Raw genomic sequence first — 13113 nt, 5'->3', positions numbered from 1 at the left:
TGTATGGAATGAGCTGCCAGAGGAAGTGGAGGAGGCTGGTACAATTGCAACATTTAAGAGGCATTTGGATGGGTATATGAATAGGAAGGGTTTGGAGGGATATGGACCGGGTGCTGGCAGGTGGGACTAGATTGGGTTGAGATATCTGGTTGGCATAGACGGGTTTGACCGAAGGGTCTGCTTCCATGCTGTACATCTGAATGAGGAGAAAGTGAGGACTGCAGATGCTGGAGATCAAAGTTGAAACTTTATTGCTGGAACAGCACAGCAGGTCAGGCAGCATCCAGGGAACAGGAGATTTGACGTTTCGGGCACAGGCCCTGAAGAAGGGCCTGTGCCCGAAACGTCGAATCTCCTGTTCCCTGGATGCTGCCTGACCTGCTGTGCTGTTCCAGCAATAAAGTTTCAACGTACATCTGAATGACACTAAATTTTCAATAGTTTGTCATCTCCATCCCATTTTCACCTAACTTTTCAGCGTAATTGTAAAAACAAAACAACAGGCATTACTGGTGAAACATTTACAAAAGCAGAAAGATTCACATACACTTAGCCAGTAATTGTTAGAATGAGTACACAGAGGAAACTTGCAGACTTACAAAGGAGCAACACAACTGAGTGTTTTTACTTAAGAAATCTGCCCTACCTAGTGCAAAACCTATACCAGGCAAAAAAAAAGTTTAATGTAACTAAGCATGTCTCATTCAAATCCAGATGTGAAAATAATCAAGTGGAACACATTGCTTGACATGACCTCTTCTGTACAGCGGTACTTAGGACATTAAACTCAATTTCTGAACGTATTCTTTCAAAAACTCTACAGGTAGCTGAAAGAGTTAGAAAACAGAGCTTCCATTACAATGATATGCTGCTAAAGTAATTTCACTAGCATGTCAAAAGTTTCATTCTAGAAAACAAACTATCAAATTGAAACAATGGCAAAATGAAAGAATTTTTTTTTTAAATTTAGATTCGAGCCCTGGGATAAAATGACCTTCTTGTAGGCACTACATTTTACAGATACTAAATGCAATGTCTGACTGCAGTTTTCTTTATTACAAATACTACTTGGCAGACAACATTAACTAAAGAACATGGTTTCAGCTTGTACAGCTGATGGTATGGTACAGTAATTAAGACACAGTCTCTTAAATCAACTGTGATAAAAAGTTTAAAGTTGCAGCAATGGCTACTATCATTCAAATCATCCACCACATGGTGCACCAAGTTTCATTAATTCTTAGTAGGAATACTGAGTGGCAACAGTTTGGGCAGAAAAGGGACACTTCTGTCTCACCCACAACTACTAGCGGAGTGAAAAATCATGAGGATCAGTGGCTGTTGAGTGAGTAATTAAGTAAATCGGGTCACCCACCTAGCCAGAGAATGCATGGAGATGAGCAAACATACTTACACAGAAAAAACAAACAAGGACAATGCAGACATTAATATAAATGGCTATTTCAAAAAATGTTATAAAGCATGATTAATATGTAAATGGACAAATAACTTACTGCTAAGTGTCTTTTCATAAGACTTTCCCATTGCGATGAAATTTTTCAAGCTGGGGTTGAATTGGTCCATAATAGTCTACAAAAATAAATGGTGGAATTTTTCTTCATGGTCAGTGTACAGGATACAACATATTTTCTTGCATCTAAAATCTTTCATTGGCAATAAATATTAATAGTTCAAACAAACGTGAAACAAAAATTTCAGACAAATAAAAATCAGTTTATCCTTGTAAGCTATTTCATATCAAATTTGTTCTTTCTATTAACAATGGTAAATGTTTGAAGAGCTACACAAGTCATTACCTGTCATGTGATTTGTCTCATTACAGAGGATAAACATAAAATAGTGTTTAATGTCATTAAACAATCAATACAATTTTGCTTCACATCATATGAAAATAATTACAGGAGCATAGGCCATGATTCTCTACTAATGGTTGAACAACTGGATTATGGTTTTAAAAAAGTTCATTCCTATAATGTAATTCTGATAGAGATTGCCTGAGAAGCATAGTGATGACAATAACAGGTTGTTTGTACAACTATTTAGTTTTACAACCACAATTTTGAAGTATCAGTTGGATAACTGTTAAAATCAGAGTTAGCAAATTCTAACCAGAATAATGCTTAATATTCTAATTTTTCACCCATATTACAGTTCCGAACCTAATGCATAATTAATGAGTTATCCTGTTTCATATTGGCTAAGATACTCCCTTTTAACACATGGTTTTGAAAAGGAATGCACACAAACAAGTAATGAGTTTCAGTGTCAGATACTTATTTGAAATCCACCCATTTTAGTTTCAGGGTGTGAAAAAGATAGTGTTGCATATTGGAGACATTCAGCTTTTGATAAAAAGCATATTACTGTCTTCTGTCCAAATTTCTTCTCTTCTCAGAACTTCTACCTGTTTCCTGGTGCTATTTCAGAGGCAGATGGCCCCTCTCTCAGCATTTGTACTTCTTGGTTGTGATTAAAAACTCAGTTTAAACAGTTCAATACATCTGACTTTTGGATCACAACTTCAAGGTTAAGGGTAAAAATTTCATGTAAATTAATGCTCATTAATCTGATTAACTATTAAAAGCAATAATCACAGTGCGAGTTCAGCCCCATATTATAGTTTTGAGGGATAAGAAAACTGTTTGCAATTCTTACATGACCACCTGAATTCCATTAAGTTGTTGAGTGCGTGGCAAATGTTTTCTGGAGGGAAGGGAAGGAAATCTAAAGCTATACCAGTCTACCTGACACATAGTTCACTTCAATGCACTTTGAAGCTTTCCCACCTCCCCTTTGGAAAGAGACACAATTTGGTGACTCTTGTTTTGACTATTTGATTCTGGTTTTGATTGGCTTGTCAGATGGGTTAGTACCGAAAAGTAGCTCTAGTTTCTACTTCATTATGGAAACAGTTTAAATTTGGAATGCAATCAGCTAATGGGAGGAAAAAGCCAACTAACATTCAGCACACAGTAACTACAACAAACATTTCAAGGTTTCTAAAGTCACCCAGTATGAATCATCCACAAGTTGACTGTGCTCCACCATGAATCCTGGCCAATTATTTCCCAGCCAGCTTTAACCTTCTTGCTCACATTTAAAGAAAAGTGCTGATTTAATGACTCACTGTTCTGAAGAAAATATATTCAGTGTTCAATGTATGTACACCAATTTATCAAGACCTAAAGGCCATACACAATCCAACTTCACACTCCTTCCTGCTGCTGGTAATAATTTGGTATAATCACAGCAGGTCATATATGTGACAACACATGCTCAAGTTGCAAAAAGTTGTAAATACAGTAAGAGACAGGCAATGGAAAGACTAACCAAATGTAATGTACTTCATACATTCAGAAAAATCACAATGGTGTAAGTATGCAAGTTGATCCATACCTCTAAAGACTGTCCTCATATTATTAATATCAAACAATGTATTGTCTGTCATTTTTGTTTGTGTCCAATCCTCATTCATCTTAAAAGGCTCAGTGATTAACATTTTTGCTTCATAATGCTAGAGACCTGGGTTGAATTCCAGCCTTGGGTGACTGTGCAAACTCCACACAGACATTCTACCTGTGTCTGCATGGGTTTCTGCCATATGGTCCAGTTTCCTCCCACAGTCCAAAGATGTAGAAGCTAGATGGATTGGCCATGATAAATTGTCTGCCGTGTCCAGGGATGTGCAGGTGAGGTGGATTGGCCATGGTAATTGCAGCATTATAGGAATAGAGGGCTGGATGGGATGCTTTTTGGGAGGGGGGGGGGGGGGGTCGGTGCAGATGCGATGGGCCAAATGGGCTCTTTCTACACTGTAGGAATTCTGTGATATGCAAGCCCAAACGTGAAGCTCTTTGAAGCCTTGCATACAAATTTTCACTCAGATGTTCCTTCATCTTGGTTTACTGAGTAACACAAACTTAATGTTAGTTATAGGATCTCTCATTTTATCCATCAACTTACTTTAAAAGATAAGCTAATTTTAGAGATTTGTTCATTTTTAGAACTTCTCTACTATTTCTCAGAAAAGGCAAGCAAAACTAAAACTACCTCTTCAACTAATATAAGCCATATATAGTCAAAAACCTTAAAATTACCCCTGCGAATACTCAAATGTTCTTTTGCTACCATCATACTTTTAATCAAAACTTTTTTTGGCTTTCCAACATTATCAAAGCAAACTAACCTGACTCCAGATTCAGAAAGAATATTAATGTCCATCTTCTAAACTGTTTTAAGTCATCAGCCATGATCAACCACGATCTTACTAAATGGCAGAATGGACTAGGGTTGAATGGCCTACTCTTGTACCTAGAATATCTACTAACCATGATAAAGCAAACAATTGTGCAAAATACTCCTAACTTAAATTTTGTCCCAGCAATATTGTCCTTTCCTGTATTACTACAAGGAAGGTCATAGTAGATAGCACAAGGAATTATGTTCTTCCATACAAATTCATAATAAATATGGCAAACATGTGCTGCATGTGTTTCCATGTTAGCATCATCAAATCAAATGCCACAAAACATTTACCTCAGTGCCCTGATTTACTAAGTGATACATCAGGACAGCTATCTAAAGAGGTGGGCAAAAACCAACGAGACAACACACAGCATGCTGGGAAGCAAAATGTGTTTTCTGTGGATCTCAAAACCACTGTATTTGAATAGTAATATGATGCAAATATTTTGTCTCTGATATCCCGTTTTCTCCATTTAAATTAATATTTTATAGAAGAGATGAGTTGTGTTTAAGATGTGTTTGAGGTTACAATATCCTCAGAGAAGGAAGACCTGAATACTATCACCAGTTTTTCTTTGTACCCCATGATGATTACCCATCCATCACTTCTATGCTGTTGTGTCACTTGTTATTGCCCACCCACTGCATAACAGCAATAAGGGAACCAACTGGTTTCTTCCTGAAAAAAAATGAGATCCACAGTGAAATACAGTAAAGCTGAAACCGTTACTGCTCAAACATTATTGTCTAATTCCAAGGTATTAATTTTATTCTTTCCTATTAATTGTTGTGAAAAATCTGACAACTTTGAATTTCTTGCAACAAGTTAACCTGGCAGCAATTCAACTATGTGACAATTCAACTTTCTGTTACAAAGCTAAAATTTGTGATGTCAGCATTGGTACATCACTGAAAAATGATAAACTAATATGAAATCTCATAGCAGGTCCTAGAGTCAGGGAATTTATGACATAATATATGAAATAAGATCTCAGATTGAACAAAGTAGATACAACCAATGCAACCTAATAGGATAAAATCTCAAAAAACAATCACCATTGGTTCTGACTGTAGTAAACATCTCTTTTATCCAAATCCTGCTTACTGGAGCATTCTCATACCACATGCAGTGCTTTGAACAAAGTATGTCAGAGGATGGGAAGAGCAAGTATAGGATCAACATTATTCTTTGGCAATCTTCCTTCAGCCAACCCTCAGATTATACATTATCTTCAGGACAAAATGAATGCTTGCCTGCTGGTAGTTAAAAGATAAATCTTGCAAAAGAATAATATTATTCTTAACTTCTTTGGCTGCTTATGCAGAATGAAATTGAATTTTGTGCTGCTTTGGTCAAAGACTATCCATTACAAAATTATCTACACAAGACAATTGAGATCTGAAGGGCAAAGCTTCAAATCAGCTGGAAAATGTTATATCAGCTGATTACTTAACTTTCCCATATGTAATATAGTACCAAATATTTCATTAGCATTTATCTTTAAATCTGATACTTACCTAAAAAACATAAATGTAAAATATTCTGCATATGTACATCACTCAAACAACAAGCTACAAATTTACTGAAGCCCATTGAACAAATAAAAGGCAGAATATTCTTAGCTAACTTTATACTGACTTAAGATAGATCCTTCTAAGTTCGTTTGAGCACTGAGAAATTCTCTGTAAACGAACTTATTCTAGCTTTGAGCTATTACAGACTAGTTAACAATCCAGACTATTACGATCATACTAAAGGAAAGGTCTACTCTGCACATTTTTTTTAAAAAATAGGAAATCGTATGTGTGTAGGGGGAGAGGTGGAAGGAGCAAATTGCTTTGAAATTCAACATCCAAAAGAACACTCTGGGCATTTAACATTACACGACATTTCTTGACACAAACGATACAAGGTAAAGACATTTTTGACGGGGCTTAAGATTTATCGAGCGTGTTCAGCTTAGGGTTCCAATGATTAGGAAAGAGACCCAGCTTTGCTTTCGTATCTCATGACATCAATGAGACTCGGCGCTTTGATTGCTGTCCCGGAATACACCCACACCCATTCAGGATCTCCGATTCTTACATAGTGAAAACTCGAATCTATTAATTATCTGCAGCATTTAACTTATAATTACACTTCCCATTTTGAGAATTAAAAACAAAAAAGTTTAAACACATATCTGGCTCAACAGTGGACGTTTCGAAGTGTAAAACAAAAAACTTATTTTAATAATCAAGGTTTTAAAAGGCTTCCTTTGCAATTACTAAACTCTCTATGGAGTGCAAGTCGAACTAGGGCGTTGCTTTGGGAAACCAAAAAAAAGTGGGAACTTCTAAAAACAGGACCGTACACCTGAAAACATTTTTTTTTAAAAGTAGCCTTCATGGGGACGCGGAAGTACGGTTAGGAATCCCCCTCTGAATTGGAATGAGAAAGATGGAAAACTAACTAGGTATTTAAACAAAAAGAAAGGTTGGGGGGGGGGGGGGGGGGTTAAGAAAGTTACCGTTGGCTGGCATTAAGTTGTAACCAAACAGAGGCATGAGATTAATAAAAGATATTAGAAGGTGACCCCTCTGAAGCTGGGGCCAACATTCACTCACCTTGTAGACATTCTCGGTCATACGATGCACTTCATCCGTGCGAGACATGGTGCCTGAAAAGTCTTCTCTCCTTCTCCTCAGTCAGTCAGCACCGAGCAACTTGCAAACTCTGATCTAAAAGTTCCTCCACGCCGCGAATAAAAAGCCTCTTTCGCCCCCTGAAACTTTTTTTTTCTCTCTCTCTCACACACACTTTCACAGCTTGACAGTGATTTCCAATCCACCCACGCAGCCAGGGTGTGAGAGAGGGGAAAAAAAAAGCGGTAGCTCCCTCAGGCGCGCAGCCGCCAACACCACCGTCTTGGCCGCCAGCCACGGTTGCCTCGGAAACGCCGGAGGCGGAGGAGTCCTCCCGCCGACAACCAAACCTGACAGTTGGGACGACTCCGCCCCGCTCCCTGCGATTGGCTGGGCTCGGGGGGGTACTCCGCGCTCCCATTGGCACCCCCCCATCGCGCCCCGCCCCACTGACACGTGATTAGGTCGCGTCTCGGCACGGCTGACGTAACGTCCCCGCCTCCTGCCCTCGAGCGGATTCCGTTGGACTGATTTCGAAGCCAAGATCTGAGAGGGATTTTGTCTTCTCTGCCTCCCCCCCCCCCCCAACTTCATCACACACAAAAATTATATCAATAAGAAGAAACGTAAATCGTCTCCACAGCAACCCAGCTCGTATTACGTTAGAAATTCCCCCTTCGCGTGTACCAGATTGTGCAGCCCGTGCGTAAATATTGCCAGTCCGGCAGGGATTTTGCCCCCACCCCCAACCCCCTCTGGTCATAACGTTGCTGTTCTTTTTGCAAGCATCATTTGCCATCGAAAAACCAAAAGGGTAATTATTTGCAAATTAATCTAGTGTGGGCTCATCTGGTGGGCAATGACGATGAATCATACTCAACCAGCGGTTACTCAGGTGCTCAGGGATGACTAGCCCCAGCCTACTTCATGTAATTGTCACTTCCAAACTAATCACTGCACCGAGTTACTCTCAATACTGGGTCCACAAAAAGCCCAAACTGCAGCTCGCAATTGCAGCACCGATGTAGATTTCGCTGCTGCTCCATGTTTTATGCGGGTGTTGTCTTCATATCCCCCCCACCCCCCCCCCCCCCCCCAACCCATCCTTTCCCCATTCCGTCACGCTGTTATTTCTCTAAATTTTCAATAAGTTTCAGAGTGCAAGTGTCCTCCCATTCCTTGTTCCCTCTCGGAGATTGCCCCTGTTTTACACAGTTGCTGGCTTCTAATTTCTGTAAGCGGTTTCCCATGGCGTCTTTCTGTTTTCTCTCAAACAAAGTGTTCTTTATTCCGGGGGCTTCAGTGGACTTCAGATGCAATTATCCTCTTTCGAAAGAAAGTGGACGTCGAGGTTGGAAAATTTAAGGATGTTGTGCAAACGTATGCGTCTTCCACGTCCCAGAAAATTTTCCTTCTCCCCTCTCCCCCAAATACCTGAGAAAGATGGCTAGCTTCCTGACTCTTGTCCTCCGGGATTTTAATTTATTGTGAATTGTTGACCACAAAAATAGAAATATTTTACTTTGAAACAAAGACAATATCTAAATAATGTATGAATGATTTTGTTCTCGACCAGTTGTTTAAAGGCCAATCAAAACATTTTTGAAAAGGTAAAACTTGAATTAATAGAGATTAAAGTTTACAACAAGAATTGACTCACAATTAAATACCAATTGTAGGCAGATAGTAACTAATAGTTAATCATATCTGACAAATCGTTTCTTTGGCTTTACGTCAGGTCAAGATTTGTCAGATGTGTGGAGTTTAACCCTGGCATTTACTGGGAGAAATCTTGTCTTCACCAGATATTTGTCGCATTAAATGCTTGTGCACAGGAGTGCGCATTTCGTGATTTCATGTCATCATTAAGGAAGCCCCATCCTAAATTCCTGCTAAGAACCACACCATGTGAGCACAGCCATGGTTACAAATCAGTTAGCGGTCTTTGATGCATACGTACAGCAATCTATCTTATGCATGGTTACCCTTTGTTTAACAGATCATGCCAGGATGGGGTTAACATCCTGTTCCCAGGCGACAACAAATGCATCTGTCAGCCAACTACATTACTGTGTGTGGAGCTGACCAGAACTGCCTGTACTGCGCTCAGCATTTCGTCATTGCAACTCAGTGGAACTGGGGAAATCTGCCTAGCGCCACATGCTGGCATTTTATATAATGCATAATGACCATTATTTTGTTGTTAATTTTCTTCATTAGATTTCTATATCTATGTTTCTTCACTACAGCAGATACTGCAGCACGATTTTATAAAAAGTATTTGATGTAAAAAAATCCCAAACCTTTTCAGAGAAGTGGAATTGGAAAAAAATGGCTGCTGAACAAGAGAGACACACAGGAGACTGGAATGACACAACAAGCCAGGCAGCATCAGGTGGAGTAGAAGTCGACATTTCAGGTGTAATCCTTCTTCAGGACTTGGGGGTGAGTGTGGGGGAGCTGCAGATAAATGGGGAAGCAGGGGCAGTGTGGTGAAGTGGGGATAGGTGAAGACAGGTGGAGGGTACAACCTGGTTGGTCAATGTGAGGTACGAAAAAGAGAGGTGGCTACTGAGAGCTCTAAATAAAATATAGCGGGGGATTTCAAAGGAGGCATTTAAAGGTCAGTACGGTAGTACCTCCAGGCCTAACTGGCTTAGTAGAAGCAACATTTTCCTTTTTTACCATTGCTGAAACACTTTATGTTTGGTCATGAAGTCGCAGGTAGAAGATGTTTGGTATGCTTTCCTTTATTGGTCATAGCATTGAGTACAATAGTTGGTAGGTCATGTTGCAGCTAATCAGGGCATTGGTTAGGCCACTATATGAAACTGAATTCAATAGAAATCTGGAATTCAGCGTTTCAGAGAACACCTCTGGGACACCCGGACCAACCAACCCAACCACCCTGTAGCTCAACATTTCAATTTCCCCCTCCCACTCCACCAAGGATATGCAGGTCTTTGGACTCCTCCATCGTCAGACCACAACAAAACGACGGTTGGAGGAAGAACGCCTCATCTTCCGCCTAGGAACCCTCCAACCACAAGAGATGAACTCGGATTTCACCAGTTTCCTCAATTCCCCTCCGCTGCCTGACCTGCTGCGCTTTTCCAGCAACACATTTCCAGCTCTGATCTCCAGCATCTGCAGACCTTACTTTCTCCTAAATAGACAAGGTCTTTTCCCTGGGACGGGGAGTCCAGAACTAGAGGGCAAATGCTTAGGGTGAGAGAAGAAATATTTAAAAGGGTCCTAAGGGGCAACTTTTTCACACATAGGTGGTGTGTGCATGGAATGAGCTACCAGAGAAGGTGATGAAGGCTAGTACAATTACATCTGAATGGATATATGAATAGGAAGGGTTTAGAGGGATATGAACCAAGTGCTGGCAAATGGAACTAGATTAATTTAGAATATTTGGTCGGCATGGATGAATTGGATCGAAGAGTCTGTTCCATGCTATGACTCTATGGCTCTAAATATTCAGTTATGCTTGCCACTTCCAATACTAGGAGTAGCCAAATATTTGTTTTACTTCCATTGTACTAGCCAAATAAAATTATTCCTTATAGAGACAAGGGGAAAACTGGGCTGCAGCTGCCATGGCTGATGGTGAAATCTGAATTCAATAGAAATCTGGAATTCAGTGTACTGACAACAAAACCATTGTTGATTGCATGAACTCCCAGGGAAAGAAATCTGCTGTACTTAGCTGGTTTGGCATGCATGTGACTCCAGCCACAGAGTCAATGTGATTGACATTTAGCTGCCCTCTGAAATGGCCTAGCAAGCCACTCAGTTGTTTCAACCGCTAGAAAGTCTAAAAAAAAAGAACGCAGATGGAGGGATGAGAAACTATAAATTAAAACTCATCCATGTCAACACTGCAAAGTACTCCTCACTAGCATCAGAAGCTAATGCCAAAATTGGGAGAGTTGTCTCACAAACTTATCAAGTAACAACATGACATAATCATACTCACAGAATCGTACCTTACACACCATGTCCCAGACAACGCCTTCACCATCCCTGAATAAGTCCTGTCCCACCAGCGGAAGTGGTGGCATAGTTTATACTCTGAGGAAGGAGATGCCTTGGGCATCCTCAACATTTACTCCAGACCTCATGAAGTCTTATGGCAACAGGTCAAATATGAACAAATAAAACATTACCACAAGTCACCATCTCTGCCACCTCTAGCAGAATGCCACCATCTGACACATATTTCCCTCACTTCCCTTGTCAGCATTCCACAGGGGCAGTTCCTTCTGGGACAGCCTGGTCCACTCCCAATATCGCTCAACACCACCATGGCATTTAGCCATACAATTGCAGGAGGTGCAACACTTGCCTGCTTACCTCCTCCCTCCTCACCATCCAAGGCCCTGGACACACCTTTCAGGTGAAGCAGCAATTTACCTGCCTTTCACAAAGTCTACTGTATTTGCTGCTCACTATGCATCTCCTCTATACTAGGGACATGAAACACAGAAATTCATGTTCTGTTTGTAAAAATGACCCCAAACTTCCAGTTGCCTGCTGTGTCAATACCATGCTTCCATACCAACATTTCTGTATCAGGCCTCCTGCAGTGCTCCAGCCAGATGCAATACAAGCTGAAGGAACAACACATCATCTTCTGCTAAGATACCTGACAGCCTTCAGGACGCAACATCGAGTTTAACAATTTAAGAATATGAACACCTCCTTCCATGTTTATTATCTACTCCCACAATCTCAGGTCCTATCATGAACTCTGATTTCTGTCCAGCAGTGCTGCTAGACTTCCTGTGTTTCTCCAGTCATTTATGTTATCATTTGTTTCAGGTCTCCAGCATCCACAGTTCTTTCTTTTGTATTATGAGCAAGGAAATTTCCTGCTGATTGCTACGTACTTCTCTTTTTTGGCTAATGAATCAGTTGTTCTCCATGTTGAACACCACTTGGAGGAAGCACTTGGCAAGGGTGAAGAATGTACTTTGGGTGGAAACTTTGATATCCACCACCAAGGATGGTTCGGCAGCATAACTACTGACTGAGCTGGTCAAATCCTAAATGACATGACTACTGGATTGAGTCTGCAAAAAGCGGTGAGGAAACCAATAAGCGAGAAAAATAAACTTAACTTCATCCTCACCAATCTGCCTCCCTTATTTGCATCTGTTCAGGATAGGCTTGATAGGAGTGATCACTGTACAATCCTTGTGTTGATTAGGTCCCGACTTCACATTGAGAATACCCTGTATTATGTTTGGCACTATCACCATGTTAAGTAGAATAGACTTTTATCAAACCTAGCAAATCAAGACTGAGCATCCATGAGACATCGTGAATTAGCAGAAACACTTTGTATTCCAGCACAAAATGCAACCTCATCGCCCATCATATTTCCTACCCTACCATCCCATCAATTCAGAGAATCAACCTCAGTTTGATAAAGAGTGCATGATGGCATATCAAGAGCAGCATTAAGCATACCTAAAAAGGTGTCATCCCTGTGAAGTTACAAAACAGGACTGCTTGCATGCCAGACAACATGATTGGAAACTGACAGAGCAAAGCGATTCTACAACCAACAGATCAGATCTAAGCCCTGCAGTTCTGCCACATCCAGTTGTGAAAAGTGGTGGATAATTAAATAACTCACTGGACAAGAAGGTTCCACAAACATCCCCATCCTCAAACATAGTGGAGCCCAGCATACTAGTGTAAAAGATAAGGCTAACGTATTTGCAACAATCATCAACCAGAAATGCTAATTGATGATCCATCTCAGCCTTCCCCAAAGGTCTCCAAAAGTACAGATGTCAATCTTCAGCCAACTGGATTCACTTTATGAGATATCAAGAAATGGCCAGAGATACTAGGTATTGCAAGGGCTATGGGCCCTGACAACAAATCAACAAGAGTACTGAAGATAGGCAAAAGTGAGGACTGCAGATGCTGGAAACCAGAGTTTAGATCAGAGTGGTGCTAGAAAAGCACAACGGGTCAGGCAGCATCCGAGGAGCAGAAAAATTAATGTTTCGGGCAAAAGCCCTTCATCAGGAAATGAGTCAGGGAGCCTCCAGGGTGGAGAGATAAATGGGGAGGGGGGTGTTGGGGCTGGGGAGAGGGTAGCAAAGAGTACAATAGGTGAATGGGGGTGGGGAAAGAGGTGATAGGTCAGAGGGGATGGTGAAGTCCAGTTTCCTCATGTCCCCGCCCCCCCACCTTACC

At 40.7% G+C, this 13113-nt stretch overlaps 1 protein-coding gene across 3 annotated transcripts in view; it reads right to left on the bottom strand.

Annotated features, from left to right (window-relative positions):
• LOC122562235 (brain-specific angiogenesis inhibitor 1-associated protein 2-like) overlaps positions 1–7231 on the bottom strand; it is a 73990-nt gene extending 66759 nt beyond the window's left edge. For 2 of the 3 annotated variants that reach the window (XM_043714965.1, XM_043714968.1), the window contains exons 1-2: positions 6874–7231; positions 1515–1590 (exon numbers count right to left, since the gene is read on the bottom strand). In XM_043714965.1, coding sequence (XP_043570900.1) covers positions 1515–1590; positions 6874–6921 — 124 coding nt within the window. In that variant the 5' untranslated portion in view covers positions 6922–7231. The remainder of the gene's footprint in view (positions 1–1514; positions 1591–6873) is intronic. The other variant, XM_043714966.1, reaches the window with a different exon arrangement.
• Between the last annotated feature and the right edge of the window lie 5882 nt (positions 7232–13113).

Source organism: Chiloscyllium plagiosum, chromosome 24 (assembly GCF_004010195.1).
Source record: "Chiloscyllium plagiosum isolate BGI_BamShark_2017 chromosome 24, ASM401019v2, whole genome shotgun sequence".
In the NCBI taxonomy this organism is placed as follows: domain Eukaryota; kingdom Metazoa; phylum Chordata; class Chondrichthyes; order Orectolobiformes; family Hemiscylliidae; genus Chiloscyllium; species Chiloscyllium plagiosum.
The sequence above is the reverse complement of the archived record's forward strand: the minus strand, read 5'-3'. Positions and strand labels throughout refer to the sequence as shown.